The sequence below is a fragment of the Ranitomeya imitator genome, chromosome 1 (assembly GCF_032444005.1).
Source record: "Ranitomeya imitator isolate aRanImi1 chromosome 1, aRanImi1.pri, whole genome shotgun sequence".
Taxonomy (NCBI): domain Eukaryota; kingdom Metazoa; phylum Chordata; class Amphibia; order Anura; family Dendrobatidae; genus Ranitomeya; species Ranitomeya imitator.
The window spans coordinates 37,319,848-37,336,883 of NC_091282.1; the positions used below are offsets into that span (position 1 = coordinate 37,319,848).

At 45.5% G+C, this 17,036-nt stretch overlaps 1 protein-coding gene across 1 annotated transcript; it reads right to left on the minus strand.

Moving 5' to 3' along the window:
• Nucleotides 1–1,380: 1,380 nt before the first annotated feature.
• Nucleotides 1,381–1,800, minus strand: LOC138669592 (putative per-hexamer repeat protein 5). The gene has a single exon (XM_069756598.1). It carries the CDS (start codon nt 1,798–1,800, stop codon nt 1,381–1,383), a length of 420 nt encoding a protein of 139 aa, XP_069612699.1.
• Between the last annotated feature and the right edge of the window lie 15,236 nt (nt 1,801–17,036).

A 17,036-nucleotide genomic window follows, 5' to 3' on the forward strand; every position in this document is an offset into this window, starting at 1 on the left:
AAAATTGCTGCATTGTCGCCATCGCGGACACCATCCGGGCTGTACATAAAAAAGAAGACATCTGGAGATGTGTATCTCTACATTGAATTAACATATGGACTCATTATATTGTTACACTTGTTATTACTTCATTATCTAAGTTAATTTTTAAATGAGCTAATCGTTATATATGACAATCTTTTTGTATGCACTGAGTCAGTTTTATAATGGACCCCTTATGTCTTCTGATCTCCCCGTGTATGGACTAATTGGGTTATACATCGCGTGTGTGGTGTTTACGGGCTTTATATTATATGCGTCATTCTTTGCCCATAGTGATCACCATGTTTTGCCCTGGGGTTTTTCCCTTTTCTTCCCCCTTTTTTACCCCTCCTTTCTAATACCTTGTTTTGTATCTTTGCCTTCAGAAGTGCCACCGCGCATGCGCCCACTTGGTCCTCCTTGGGAGAATAGCGATTCGCTACCCACATATCTTGTCATACTCTGTTTCCGGCCGGGGCCAGTATCTTTTATGGCACTTTCGACTTCAAGTAGGCTACCGCGCATGCGCCCGCCTGGCTCTTTCTTTGGAGGACGGAGATCCGGTGCTCATTGTGGGTTGATCCTGTGGGGCCCCACGTGTATCGATCTGCATGGCCTGGATGATGCCGTCCCCCTCTGTTATGCCGGCGGTTGCTATGAGATGCGTAGATACATCCGGGTTATAGCTCCGGTTCACTTCCGGTTTCTGGCCTTTTTATATTGCTCATTTCTGATCATTCTCTATGCGCCCCCTGACGAAGGTGTTCCGAAACGCGCGTTGGGGCGGACACTGTGACACTGCACCTGTGCTGCACCGATCCTGGGGTGATGTATTAACTACCTGTCTTATTGTGATATAGCCTGCCAGCACTTTATAATGTTGTACGACATGTTCACATTGCGCCATGTTTATATGAGATGGGGTGTCTCTGTACACCAGTTAATGGTACTATAGGCTGTGTCCCCTTGCGGTGTTATAATTTTGACTCTAAATGTTAACTACTGTTACTTTCCTAGTATGGGTCAGTAGGCAAGGTGTTCTAGTGTATCCAGTGTCCCTTTCATACTTATTGTTTTTAGACACATTTGGATGACTCTGTTGTCATCACTGTCTCCTTTTTGCCATGCACTTTAAAATAAAGCAATTTTACTATTAAAGACAAAAGGTTATCTTTGTTGGATTTATTTCCTCCTCCTTTCTTTCAAATTATGTTTTTTGATAACCGTCTTGGTCCGATATTAGGGCGGCACTAGCATAACTGGGAGTAATTGCCTTTTATATATTTATATATTTTGTTCACTTTTCTCCCAGATGCGACTTCATAGATATTTGCTGCTCATGGTTACCCCTATTCTATTTCAATAGTCTGAACCTGTACATGTGGCCATCCTGTTGACATTGTTTAAACCTGTCCCTGTGGTCGTCCTGTTGGCATAGTCTGAACCTGTCCCTGTGGCCATCCTGTTGGCATAGTCTGAACTTATCCTTGTGGCCATCCTGTTGGCATAGTCTGAACCTGTCCCTGTGGCCGTCCTGTTGACATAGTTTAAACCTGTCCCTGTGGCTGTCTTGTTGGCATAGTCTGAAGCTGTGCCTGTGGCCGTCATGTCATCATAGTCTGAACCTGTCGCTGTGGCCGTCCTGTCATCATGGTGTGAACCTGTGGCCATCCCGTTGGCATAGTCTGAACCTGTCCTTGTGGCTGTCCTGTTGGCATAGTCTGAACATGTCCCTGTGGCCATCCTGTTGGCATAGTCTGAACCTGTCCCTGTGGCCATCCTGTTGGCAGTGTGAACCTGTGCCTGTGGCCGTCCTGTAATCATAGTCTGAACCTGTCCCTGTGGTCGTCTTATTGGCTTAGTCTGAACCTGTCCCTGTGGCCGTCTTGTCATCATAGTCTAAACCTGTGCCTGTGGCCATCCTGTCATTATAGTGTGAACCTGTCCCTGTGGCCGTCTTGTTGGCTCAGTCTAAACCTGTGCCTGTGGCCATCCTGTCATCATAGTCTGAACCTGTCCCTGTGGCCATCTTGTTGGCTCAGTCTGAACCTGTCCCTGTGGCCGTCCTGTCATCATAGTGTGAACCTGTCCCTGTGGCCATCCTGTTTGCTCAGTCTGAACCTGTCTCTGTGGCCATCCTGTTAGCTCAGTCTGAACCTGTCCCTGTGGCCATCCTGTTGGCTCAGTCTGATCCTTTCCCTGTGGCCATCCTGTTGGCACAGTCTGAACCTGTCCCTGTGGCCTTCCTGTCATCATAGTGTGAACCTGTGGCTATCCTGTTGGCACAGTCTGAACCTGTCCCTGTGGCCATCCTGTCATCATAGTGTGAACCTGTCCCTGTGGCCGTCCTCTTGGCATAGTCTGAACTTGTCCCTGTGGCCGTCCTGTTGGCACAGTCTGAACCTGTGCCTGTGGCCGTCCTGTTGGCACCGTCTGAACCTGCCCCTGTGGCCGTCCCGTCTGCTATCTGGAGAGTGTACAGTCTGAAATTGTCCCTGTGGCCGTCCTATCAGCATAGTCTGAACCCGTCCTGCTGCTCAGTGTGAACTTGATCCAGTGGATGTCCTGTCCTGTCCAGGAGTCTGGATTAATGGCTTAGACCCTTGGCGTCAGCTGCTACTGCCGGACGTCGCCCTGGAGTAGTACCTGGCAGCTACCTACCGCACAAGCCTGACCTCACCACTAGAGGCTCCAGTGAACACCAAGGTAACTGCTTAATCGCGCCCCTCCAGGGTAGGACCAGTCTGTGGCACAGTGGGTTCACGAACCACGTCCGCCACCTGCGCGCGTAACAATCCTTAAGTATAGTAGTGAGTATAGATATGACCATGTACAGTAAGAGGTAAGTAACTGATGTAAGAATATTAGGTTGTATGTACGGTAAGGAAGAAAGTGAAATAACATCCAGAATGAAGTATCAAAGTCAACTTTAGCCATGCACGTCCTCCTCCTGCTGCTGGAATGGCGCCAGCACAAATGTGCATTTCGGCGCAGGAGCCTTTGTCAGGGGACTAGCGCCAAAACGCGTATTACAGATGGCATCATTCTAGCAGCAGGAGGACATGACACCATGGCAAATGCTAGTGCGGAAACGTACATTAGGACTAGTTTATGACCCCTGATGAAGGCTTACGCCGAAACATACATTACTAGGGTTGGCGCCGTTTCGGCAGAAAGAGGACATTATTCACTGACCAAGCCTTGCATCGAAACATGCGTTGGACCTGGCTCTATATCATCAGGAGGAATAAATGACCCCGACTAAGGCTTGAACCAAAACGCAAGTTGGGGGAGACGCCATTCCAGCAGGAGGAGTACATGACCCAATAACGGAGGCTTTCTTCCTTACCGTACATACAGCGTAATATGCTTACATCAGTTACTTAATTCTTGCTGCACATGTCCATATCTATACATACAGTGCCACTATAGTTAATGTTCTTCTGTATTATTATTATACTTCACCACTTACATCCACACATGCTGAATTATAGGTGACATTTTATCTCCTCCTGCTGTTTGTCGCCCTCTAGTGTTTTCCATATTTTTAACATTTGTCTCTTAAAATGTAATAATAAGCTTATATTTATACTCTCATTCTTGGCTATGTAGCCTTTTTGTAGGTCTTCTTTGATTCATTAGGTATGTTAGAGCCACTATACATCATTACACGCTTGTTTCAGGTGCGTTATTTTCCTAAAATATATTTTCTGACATTGACTATTATTTTTATTATTACCCTGATGTATTACTTTCTGCACCACCTCTGACAGCTGCTGTGTTCATGATCATGATAAATATTCATTTTGTGGCCCTTCGCTTTGCCTTGGCCACAGCATCCAGGGTTTGTACAAAGGTCTTGGCCCCAGTTATGGCGCTGCTTTGTACCATAGGGACTGTAACATCCCGTACCTAGAGGATATTGTCATAAAGGCTCCTTCTTAGGCCGGCGTCACACTCGGCGTAAGACAATACGGTCCGTATATTAAGGCCGTAATACGCTGAAAAGTCCCCAAAATAGTGGTCCGTAGTTCCTCCTTAGGCAGGGTGTGTCAGCGTATTTTGTGCATGGCATCCTCCGTATGTAATCCGTATGGCATCCGTACTGCGTGTTTTTCTTGCAGGCTTGCAAAACCGACATACGGCTATACAAGGGATCCATGTGTAAAAAACAAACAAACAAACATATATACTGTTATATATATATATATATATATATATATATATATATATATATATATGTCAGTAGACACATATATGTGTATATATATTATTACTTCATACAGCGCTAGATAGCTTTAAAGCCGGTAATTCAATTGCCGGCTTTTGCTTTCTCCTTCCTAAACCCGACATGATATGAGACATGGTTTACATACAGTAAACCATCTCATATCCCCATTCTTTTTGCATATTCCACACTACTAATGTTAGTAGTGTGTATGTGCAAAAATTGGGCTCTGTAGCTATTAAATTAAAGGGTTAAATGGCGGAAAAAATTGGCGTGGGCTCCCGCGCAATTTTCTCCGCCAGAGTAGTAAAGCCAGTGACTGAGGGCAGATATTAATAGCCTGGAGAGGGTCCATGGTTATTGCCCCCCCTGGCTAAAAACATCTGCCCCCAGCCACCCCAGAAAAGGCACATCTGGAAGATGCGCCTATTCTGGCACTTGGCCACTCTCTTCCCATTCCCGTGTAGCGGTGGGATATGGGGTAATGAAGGGTTAATGTCACCTTGCTATTGTAAGGTGACATTAAGCCAGATTAATAATGGAGAGGCGTCAATTATGACACCTATCCATTATTAATCCAATAGTAGTAAAGGGTTAAAAAAAACAAACACATTATTAAAAATTATTTTAATGAAATAAAAACAAAGGTTGTTGTAATATTTTATTCTACGCTCAATCCATCTGAAGACCCTCGCTCTGTAACAAAGAAAAAATAATAAACCAACAATATACATACCTTCCGAAGATATGTAACGTCCCACGATGTAAATCCATCTGAAGGCGTTAAAATATTTTACAGCCAGGAGCTCTGCTAATGCAGCGGTGCTCGTGGCTGCAAAACCCCGGGGAATGAAGGTAAAGTAGGTCAATGACCTATATTTACCTTCATTCGCGGTGAGGCGCCCTCTGCTGGTTGTTCCTCGAGCGTGGGAACTTTCCTAGAAAGCTCCCAGGCTCGAGTTCATATGAGGACAACCAGCAGAGGGCGCCTCACCGCAAATGAAGGTAAATATAGGTCATTGACCTACTTTACCTTCATTCTCCGGGGTTTTGAGGCAAGGAGCACCGCTGCATTAGCAGAGCTCCTGGCTGTAAAATATTTTAACCCCTTCAGATGGATTTACATCGTGGGACGTTACAGATCTTCGGAAGGCATGTATATTGTTGGTTTATTATTTTTTCTTTGTTACAGAGCGAGGGTCTTCAGATGGATTGAGCGTAGAATAAAATATTACAACAACCTTTGTTTTTATTTCATTAAAATAATTTTTAATAATGTGTTGTTTTTTTTTTAACCCTTTACTACTATTGGATTAATAATAGATAGGTGTCATAATTGACGCCTTTCCATTATTAATTTGGCTTAATGTCACCTTACAATAGCAAGGTGACATTAACCCTTCATTACCCCATATCCCACCGCTACACGGGAATGGGAAGAGAGTGGCCAAGTGCCAGAATAGGCGCATCTTCCAGATGTGCCTTTTCTGGGGTGACTGGGGGCAGGTGTTTTTAGCCGGGGGGGGGGGGGGGCAATAACCATGGACCCTCTCCAGGCTATTAATATCTGCCCTCAGTCACTGGCTTTACTACTCTGGCGGAGAAAATTGCGCGGGAGCCCACGCCAATTTTTTCCGCCATTTAACCCTTTAATTTAATAGCTAGAACGGCCAAATTTTGCACATACACACTACTGACATTAGTAGTGTGGAATCTGCAAAAAAATGGTGATATGAGATGGTTTACTGTATGTAAACCATGTCTCATATCAAGTCGGGTTTAGGAAGGAGATAGCAAAAGCCGGCAATTGAATTACCGGCTTTAAAGCTATCTAGCGCTGTATGAAATATTAATATATATATATATATATATATACATATATGTGTCTCACTGATATATATATATATATATATATATACATACCTATTCTATGTGTACACATTTATTCTACCTATTCTACTGTAAGCTGTCAGCGTGATTTTACTGTACACCGCACAGAATTGCCGGCTTTTCTCTCTAACACCGCTGCGTATTTCTCGTAAGTCGCACTGCTGGTCCGTGTGTAATCCGTATTTTTCTGGCTTCCATAGACTTTCATTGGCGATTTTTTTGCGCAATACGGTGACAAATGCAGCATGCTGCGATTTTCTACGGCTGTAGAAAGCCGTATAATACTGATCAGTAAAATACGGCTGATAGGAGCTGGGGTATAGAGAATAATTGGGCCGTGTGTAATGCGTGTTTTACGGACGTATTTTCAGCGCTCATACGTCCGTAAAACTCGCTAGTGTGACGCCGGCCTTACTTGGAGAACATGAAGATTGTCTTGGACACCTTGGTTTGCTTTGGGTGGACTATCAACATGTCTGGTCCTGGCGCAGCGACTACATTTTTTGGGGATATTATTCGACACAGACCAGGTGACAGTCTTTCTCTCGGAAAAGAGATCAGCTCTTCAGTCCGGCATCCAGACCTTGAGGCCACCAGTAAAGGGCCCTCTCCTGGTTCTTCATGAGAGTCTTAGAGAAGATGGTGGTGGCTCTCAAGGCTGTTCAGTTTGCCCAGTTTCATTCCAGACTCCTACAGAACGACCTTCTGTCTTGCTGGAACGGGTCAGTGCATTATCTGGATTGACCCGTTCGTCTACCATCCCATATCCATCAGTCTCTCGGCTGGTGGTTAATGTTGCCCATTATGTCATGGTCGATCCTTCTGCCCCCATTCAATGGCAAGGTTCTAGAACCATGCCAGGCTACTTATCAGCTACCGCTTCTTTCAGACGTCTCGATTCCTTGTCATTTCAGAAAGCACACACAAAGGCCTGCTCATTAGCTCATTGGAATCGATCAACCATTATCAAAGTATTTAGGGTAAGGGCTATAATTCCCCTATTCAGGATTAGGGGGCACTCTACATATTCTGTGGAGTCCTCTTGGGTTGTCCATCACCCGGCATCTGTTCTGCAACTCTAAGGCTACTTTCACACTGGCGTTTTTTGCAATACGTCGCAATGCGTTGTTTATGGCAAAAAATGCATCCTGCAAAGTTGTTTGCAGGATGTGTTTTTGCCCCATAGATTAACATTAGCGACGCATTGCCACACGTCCCAACCGTCGTGCGACGGTTGCGCCGTGTTGTGGTGGACCGCAGGGAGCAAAAAACGTTAAATGTAACGTTTTTAGCCGCCCCCACCTCCCCGCACCTCACAATGGGGCAGCGGATGCGCTAGAGAAATGCATCCGCTGCACCCGTTGTGCGGCACATCAAACGCTAGCGTCGGAATCTCGGCCCGACGCAATGCGACAGGAAGATTCCGATGCTAGTGTGAAAGTAGCCTAAGGCAGGTACTTGGTCATCGGTCCATACCCATTGTAAGTGTCCTTTCTTTTGCTTCAGCAGAAATCTTGGCAGGAAGGGTCGCCCGGTCGGCGACCCTTCCTGCCGACCGGGCAGTATTTTTTAATGTCCCCACCCCAGAAACAGGTTTTGGATGTTTCGTTGTTCCTGTATCCCACAATGAAGCGACCAAAGAAATTAAGATTTTTGGTACTCCCCGTAAACTCTCTTTCTCCTAGTCTTCGTTGGGGACACAGCGCGCACCCTTCATTGCTCGGTTGGGCATGCATTTATAGTAAGTTGTTTTTTCATTCCTTAATGCTTTAGTTCTCTTTGCTTCTTCTACTATTAAAGGGAGCATGGCCGAGTGGTCTAAGGCGCTGGATTTAGGCTCCAGTCTCTTTGGAGGCGTCGGTTCAAATCCCACTGCTGCCAGTGTATTTGAGTCGAGGGGTTCAAGAGAGGCCTGGATGTCTTCCTGGAGCAGAACAATATTGTATCATACAATTATTAGGTTCTGTAGAAGGACGTAGATCTGGGGATTTATTATGATGGAATATAGGCTGAACTGGATGGACAAATGTCTTTTTTCGGCGCCTTACTAACTATGTTACTATGTTACTGCTTTCTCACTAATTGATGAGGCCTGGTGCTAGCAAGCCAGGTATAGTCTGCTGTTGAGATGACTTTTTTTTTTGTTAAGATGTATTGTTGGTGTCAGCCTCCAGGTGGCAGCACTAACCCATGGTTCTTGTGTCCCCCATTGAAGAGATTTTACAGCGAGTACCAAACATCTACATTGATCACTGGGGGCACGCTGTGGTTTATATCACTTGGGGACACTAGGGGGTGCTCTGTGATTTTATTACTGGGGTGACAGTAGGGCACGTGCTGAAGTAATATTACTGGGTGGATATTAGGGGGCGTGCTACGGTATTATCACTGGGTGGACACTAGGGGGCGTGCTACGGTATTATCACTGGGTGGACACTAGGGGCCTGCTACTGTATTATCAATTGGTGGATATAAAATTTACTTTAGATGTTTTAATAAAAGAAAAACAAATCCTGGCATCTCAGGGACTGATATCAGGGATCAGCGTTATCTCCAGTACCAGCTATTGCAGCCGTCTCCCTGTATATAATGCCAGCCTCACCTGTGTCCACACTATTTTCACACACGAATACATTTGGGGTATGTGCACATGTTACAGATTTGTCTGCAGAATTTTCTGCACAGAATCTGCACCTCTTGGCAGAAAACGAAGGTAACAATCCACGCGTTTTTGGTGCGGTTTTGATGCTTTTTTTTGTGTGGATTTTCATGCGTATTTTTTGTAACCTAAATAAAGATCTATTATTTAAAGGGCCACTGTCACCCCCTCCAGCCGTTATAAACTAAAAGAGCCACCTTGTGCAGCAGTAATGCTGCATTCTAACAAGGTGGCTCTTTTAGTTTTGTGTTCATGTATTACTAAAATAAAGCGCTTTGAAACTTTTCAGAAATACCTATCTTTGTCCACGGAGGCGGGTCTGAAGCCTCCTCTGTGAAGCGCCCAACTGCCGTCACTCATCTCTGGGGCGATGGTCGCCGCCCCCTGCGCGCTGTTCTTCTTAAATCCGGCGCCTGCGAATTGGCAGTCATAGCTCAGATGCCGGGTTCCTGACTGCGCCTGTGCGGGCAGTGCACCCACCCTGTTATGCATTATGCACAGTGCGGGGCTGGGATTCCTGGGCATGCGCACTGCGCTTGTCAGACGCTCCCCCAGGTTCCCCGCCTTCCAGCGTCGGTCGGTTTAGGAATCTGCCCAGGAATCCCAGCCCCGCACTGTGCATAATGCATAACACAGTGTGGGGCGGGGATTCAGTAACAGGGTGGCCGCACTGCCCGCACAGGCGCAGTCAGGAACCCGGCATCTGAGCTATGACTGCCAATTCTCAATGCGCCTGCCCCAGGCAGGCACGCACAGCACAGGCGCCGGATTTAAGAAGAACAGCGCACAGGGGGCGGCGACCATCGCCCCAGAAGAGATGAGTGACGGCTGTTGGGCGCTTCACAGAGGAGGCTTCAGACCCGCCTCCATGGACAAAAACAGGTATTTTTGAAAAGTTTCAAAATGCTTTATTTTAGTAATACATGAACACAAAACTAAAAGAGCCACCTTGTTAGAATGCAGCATTACTGTTGCACAAGGTGGCTCTTTTAGTTTATAACGGCTGGAGGGGGGTGACGGTGGCCCTTTAACAAAAAAAAAAAATAGATTTGTAATGTAATTTCTTTGTCCAACCTTATTTTACATACTCCATTGAAGAATAATATTTACACACACAGAGACAGACAGACAGATGATAGATAATACCAAGGCCATTTAGTAATGAACCTAATAAAATGGTACATAAATAGTTAAATACACACACAAAATCTGCACGCAATATCTTTAATTTAAAAAATGGCGTGGGGGCTGATATTCATAGGCTAGGAAGGGGCCATGGATATTATCCCCCCCCCCCCCCCCGGCTACAAATACCAGCCCGCAGCCGCCCCAGAAATGGCGCATCTGTAAGATGAGCCAATTCTGGCACTTAGCCCCTCTCTTCCCACTGCCGTGTAGCGGTGGCACATAGGGTAATAAGGGGTTAATGTCACCTTTGATTGTAAGGTGACATTAAGCCTGGTTAGTAATGGAGAGGGGTCAATAAGAGGCCTATCCATTATTAATCCTATAGTGGTGAAAGAGTTAAATAAAGACACAGCCAGAAAAAAGTTTTAATATTCTTAATTTCACCAAACTTACAACCACGCTTAATTCCCTGAAGCCATTGATCGCCTGCAAAAAATAAAAAATAATAAACCATATACTACCTGTCCGCCGTAGTCCAATTAATAACGAGTGTCCCACGACGATCTCCCCTATAGAACAGTGACATCAGGTGATGTGACAGCTCTATAGGACCCTCAGTGACACACTGACCGGAGACAATGTATGAACTGTATTGTACTCACAGCGGTGGAGGGATACAGTGCGGAAAGATGCCTTCTGTCATTGTATCCGGGGCCCCTGGAGAGCAGTCGCATCTGCCGATGTGACAGCTCTCCATGGGAGATTGTCGTGGGACACTCAAGATTAAGTGGATTACATCGGATCAGGGAGTATATTGTTGGTTTACTATTTTTAATTTTTTTTTACAGGTGATCAAGGACTTTGGGGATTAGCTGTATGGTGAGTATGTACTGTATGTTGTATGTACTGTATGCCTATATGTATGTACTGTATATGTGTGCTTTTTTTTTTTTACACCTGAACACAGTAGCCGTGTTCACATTTTTTGGCCAAATTTTGTGCTAAGCATCTCATGTGTTTTTTCATATATTTCACAAGCCATTATACTATTCACATTTAATATATCACACAGTCATTTGTTGAGTGCAGCTATTTATCTATTTGCTATATGTCTTTTTTTGGTTAGCACCAGTTCAGACTAGTGCTTTGTTCAGTCAGTTTACTATTACTTGCTATGTACTATTTTTTCTGACTTGAACGCCCCGCCCTTCACCTTGCTGTGATTTTAATTACATCCAAACACATTTGGTTCTGACCTTCCTATATAAGCAGGCTTTACCAAGTAAGTGTCCATACTAGGCAGTCAGGTCAGGGACCCATCCGATCCATGAGATTACCTTGACGTTGGTGGATGGGCTCACATTTGTTGGCCAAATTTTGTGCTAAGCATCTCATGTGCTTTTTCATATACAGTATTTCACAAGCCATTATGCTATCACACATTCATTTGCTTTAGTACAATTGAGTGCAACCATTTATCTATTTGTTACAATCCGCCCCCTGCTGTTACATACTTGTTATGGCGCCCCCTGCTGTTACATACTTGTTATGGCTCCCCCTGGTGTTACATACTGGTTATGGCGCCTCCTGCTGTTACATACTTGTTATGGCGCCCCCTGGTGTTACATACTGGTTATGGCGCCCCCTGGGGTTGCATACTGGTTATGGCGCCTCCTGCTGTTACATACTTGTTATGGCGCCCCCTGCTGTTACATACTTGTTATGGCGCCCCCTGCTGTTACATGCTTGTTATGGCGCCCCCTGGTGTTACATACTTGTTATGGCGCCCCCTGGGGTAATATACTTTTTATGGCGCCCCCTGGGGTTACATACTTGTTATCACGCCCCTGGTGTTACATACTTGTTATGGCGCCTCCTGCTGTCACATACTTGTTATGGTGCCCCCTGGTGTTACATACATGTTATGGCGCCCCCTGATGTTACATACTTGTTAAAGCGCCTTCTGGTGTTACATACTTGTTCTGGCGCCCCCTGGTGTTACACACTTGTTATGGCGCCCCCTGGTGTTACATACTTGTTATGGCGCCCCCTGGGGTTACATACTTGTTATGGCGCCCCCTGGGGTTACATACTTGTTATGGCGCCCCCTGGTGTTACATACTTGTTATGGCTCCCCCTGGTGTTACATACTTTTTATGGCACCCCCTGGTGTTACATACTTGTTATGGCGCCCCCTGGGGTAATATACTTTTTATGGCGCCCCCTGGGGTTACATACTTGTTATCACGCCCCTGGTGTTACATACTTGTTATGGCGCCTTCTGCTGTCACATACTTGTTATGGTGCCCCCTGGTGTTACATACTAGTTATGGTGCCCCCTGGTGTTACATACATGTTATGGCGCCCCCTGGTGTTACATACTTGTTATGGCGCCCCCTGGTGTTACATACTTGTTATGGCGCCCCCTGATGTTACATACTTGTTATGGCGCCCCCTGATGTTACATACTTGTTAAAGCGCCTTCTGGTGTTACATACTTGTTCTGGCGCCCCCTGGTGTTACATACTTGTTATGGCGCCCCCTGGGGTTACATACTTGTTATGGCGCCCCCTGGTGTTACATACTTGTTATGGCGCCCCCTGGGGTTACATACTTGTTATCACGCCCCTGGTGTTACATACTTGTTATGGCGCCTCCTGCTGTCACATACTTGTTATGGTGCCCCCTGGTGTTGCATACTAGTTATGGTGCCCCCTGGTGTTACATACTTGTTATGGCGCCCCCTGGTGTTACATACTAGTTATGGTGCCCCCTGGTGTTATATACTTGTTATGACGCCCCCTGGTGTTACATACATGTTATGGCGCCCCCTGGTGTTACATACTTGTTATGGCGCCCCCTGGTATTACATACTTGTTATGGCGCCCCCTGGTGTTACATACTTGTTATGGCGCCCCCTGGTGTTACATACTTGTTATGGCGCCCCCTGGTGTTACATACTTGTTATGGCGCCCCCTGGTGTTACATACTTGTTAGGTCGCCCCCTGGTGTTACATACTTGTTATGTCGCCCCCTGGTATTACATTACAGTGTGAGCATATCCTTTGAAGCGGCACGGTGGGGACTCTCGTCTTGTACTTCTTATTGCTATGTGCACACAGATTTATTTTGAGATGGCCAGAAAGCGTTTTCTAGTGGGAACCCTCTTTACCAAATGTGCCATCTTTGGGGAGTTTTAAAGAGAAGTTTTTGTTTCCTGATGCAGTTTGGAAGCGTTTTTAATTTTTTTTCCTGAAGTTTTTCTTTTCAGCCTTTTGATTGGACTGTGCCTCGTTTGATGCAGATTTTATGAACTTTCCTCTCACCGGCTGTTTTTCAAAACCTGAAGCAGAAGAAAAACACTGAAAATACTGATGATATGACAGCAAATTGGTTGTACAATAGAAATGAATAAGAATCTTTAAAGTGTTTAAGTAATTTTTTTTAGGTTTTTTTTTTAGCGTAATCTGATTTTTTTGGGGGTGGGGCACTGATCTGGCACTGTTTAAGGGGGCACTGTGTGGTCCCATTATGTGTACTTTTCAGAGGAGTTGCGGTCTCTAACATTATGTCCTCCGTATATCTGAAACTGAATGTTTCCAAAACTGAATTTCTTGTGTTTTCCCCCCTTTTCCTAATCTACCTAAACCTGATATTTCTATTTCTGTGAGTGGTTCTACCAGGGCCGGACTGGGACTAAAATTCAGCTCTGGCATTTGAAGTTACACAGGCCCACTTGTCACATGGTGACTGTATAATATCTTTGTACACTTGTAGGCAGGGCCGGTTTTAGGCAAAGTGGGGTCCTAGGCAAAGTTTAAAATGGGGCCCAAAGTGCTAACATATTGCACATCACACAAAAGCATTTCGGTTGTATTTACAAGCGCTGAGTTCAGGCCGCTAAATGAGTTTGATCGACAATCTGAATATGCAGCATTTTACTTGTTTAGTAAAATACACCCCATAGTCCTCCATATATTATAATGTGCACCACAGTCCTCCATATAGTATAATACACTCCCTATAGTCCTCCATATATTAAAATACACTGATCAGTCCTCCATATAGCATAATACACTCCTCATAGTGCTCCATATAGTATAATGCACCCCATAGTTCTTCATATAGCATAACGTGTTCCCCATAGTCTTCGATACAGTATAATGCAGCCCACATATAGTATAACTGAGCCACCACCCTACAGAATATAATGCAGCCACCCCAGAGCATAATGCAGCCACCCCATGGAATATAATGCAGCCCCCTCATAGTTTAATGCAGCCCCTTCATAGAGTATGATGCAATCACCCCTCAAAGAATATAAATATAATACAGCCCCCATAGAATATAATGCAGCCCCGAATAGAATATAATACAGCCCACCTCCCCACAGAATATAATGCAGCCCCATCAGAGTATGATGTAATCATCCCTCATAAAATCTAATACAGCCCCCCATAGAATATACTGTAATACTGCCCACCTCCCCATAATATAAAATTAAGCCCCCATAGAATATAATGCAGCCCCCATAGTATATAACACGGCCTCCCCCATAGAATATAATATACCCCCCATATTATAGAGCAAAGCCTGCATAGTATATAGCACAATCCGCATAGCAGATAACACAGCCCAAGTAGCAGTATACAGCACAGCCCACGTAGCAGTATACAGCACAGCCCACGTAGCAGTATACAGCACAGCCCACGTAGCAGAATATAGCACAGCCCATATAGTAGTATACAGTACGCCCACGTAGCAGTATACAGCACAGCCCACGTAGCAGTATACAGCACAGCCCATGTAGCAGTATACAGCACAGCCCACATAGTAGTATACAGCACAGCCCGCATCTCTCCTCCCCGAGAATGGCCCTACAGTCCAGTAAAGAAAACACACTCCTCACCTCTCCTTGTGCCCGCGTTGCTCCCTGCTCCTGTCTCGGCGACTGCCGCTGCAATGCCTAGCACACAGTGAGTGCGCGTGCACCCGCAGTGTCAGAGGCAGAGCGGGGAATGATGGGAGAGGCGGTGTCAGCAGACGCTCTCTCCTCCATCATTGCATTCAACTGTACCGGCATCATAGATGCCGGTACAGTTGAATGCGGCGGTGCTGGTGGAGGGGGTGTCGGCGTGCAGCGGCCCACTACTGGCACCGGCCCTTCTGGCATTTGCCAGAAGTGCCCGATGGCCAGTCCGGCCCTGGGTTCTACCATAAGTCACAAGCAGCACACTCCTTGACTTGTGGTTATATTTGCCTTCACTCCCTATATCCAGTCACTTTCTCACTCATGTCACCTGTACTCCAAAAACATTGCTTGAATCCACCCTTTTCTTATCTTTGAAACGGCAAAAGCTCTTACCCTCTCTCTCATTCATTCTTATCTGGTCTACTGCAACTCTCTCTCTTTTTATCAGTCCAATATATCCTGAATGCAGCATCCAGGCATATATTTCCGTCCAGCTGTTACACCGATGCCTCCATCCTATCCCAGACACTGCACTGGTTAACCATCCGCTACAAATAATAATATAAACTTATCTCACCAAGAAACCTCTCCAAAGTGCTGAACAGTCCTACATCCCTCACCCGATTCCTTCCCTTCCCATCCTCTCTAGGGAGCTGCACCTATCCTCTCCATAGTGATGCAAAACCCCTCATCTCTGTTTATCACCCTACCCATCCTCTCTGCAGTGCTGCATTCCTCTGCATCTCCTCCCTCATCTCTGTCTACCACCCTACCCGTCCTCTCTGCAGTGCTGCATTGCCCTCCATCACCTCCCTGATCTTTTTCTACCAACCTACCTGTGCTCTCTAGTCTGCTAATGACTAAAATCCTCCATAATCCATACTTCCCACTCCCGTCTTCATGACTTTCCTTGTTTCACCGCTTCACTAGAATGCACTACCTTGCCCTCTGTCAGCACACAATGACTGTTCACACCAAGTGGAGGTGCTCGGTGCCCCCTTGTTGCGATCAAACATTTAAAAGCACCTTACCACCTACTTGTTTTCCCTCTATCTCCACCCTTCCCTCGCTCTATAAATTTAAAGCTGTCAATGAAGCGCAACGTGACATACGTGTGACGTGGTGCCATATCTAATCAAAAGAGCCACGGATACCATCAGGACACATCACTGTCGCGGATAGATAAATCGATTTGCACCAAATGTATTTATTATTTATATACATAACATTTCACATGAGGTCTCCCGGATAAATATTCCTCAAACTCAGTAGTGGTCTCCGTCGACTTCCCCAGGGTTACTTTTAACTCCAAAGTCCTAGTTCCGGCGGTTCCGTCCATATAACTTGTATTTATGGCCAAATGAATATTTGTCTTTGCTTTTACGCATCAGAAATCTGCAGGGATGAGAGGCGTAATGTTCCTAATCTAATGATGAGAGTTCCATGAAAAGCCGTAATGACATTGCTTGATGAGAGTCCAACAGTTTGTGCTGAAGAACAGAGGAGGCAATGCCAAAGAGAACTGCACGAAAGCTGCTGAAACCAGATTGTGCGCTGACCCGACATAACATTCCTCTCGCCGCGCTCTAATGTACTTTATATCCAGACATCGAGATCCTTCCTAAATTAGGCAGAGTATTTGCTAAGATTTCAAGAGGGTAGCTGCGTTATTAGATTCCAGCAAGGAAGTGGTTAAAAGGGCCTCTCTTATCATATCATTGGGGTCCAAAATCTGGGAACATTGCTAACCATGGGAAAGACAGACCAAGGTTCCCTATGGCGTCCCATAGCACCAGTATACGGGAAACTGCAAACAATCCCATTCTAGTAAATGAAACTCCCTGCACAGGAGGCAAATGCAGGGTGACAACTCCTGGGGTCTTTGCAACTTGTTCTTAAAGGGTACATTCATTTCTGAAATTTGTAAAATCTGTTTATTCCAATGTACCTAAAATAAGAAAGAAGCAACTTTCTCATAGTGCTGAAATAAAATCTACCGTTTTGTGTCCTCAGCCGCTGTGTAGAGCTACGTCACATCTGCCGAAATTGTAAGCTGCTCCTCCGGGAACTCCTCTAACAGATTGGTTCTAACTTCTATGTATTCTGCCATTTTTGTTGTCTGGTTTGCTGTAAAGTCC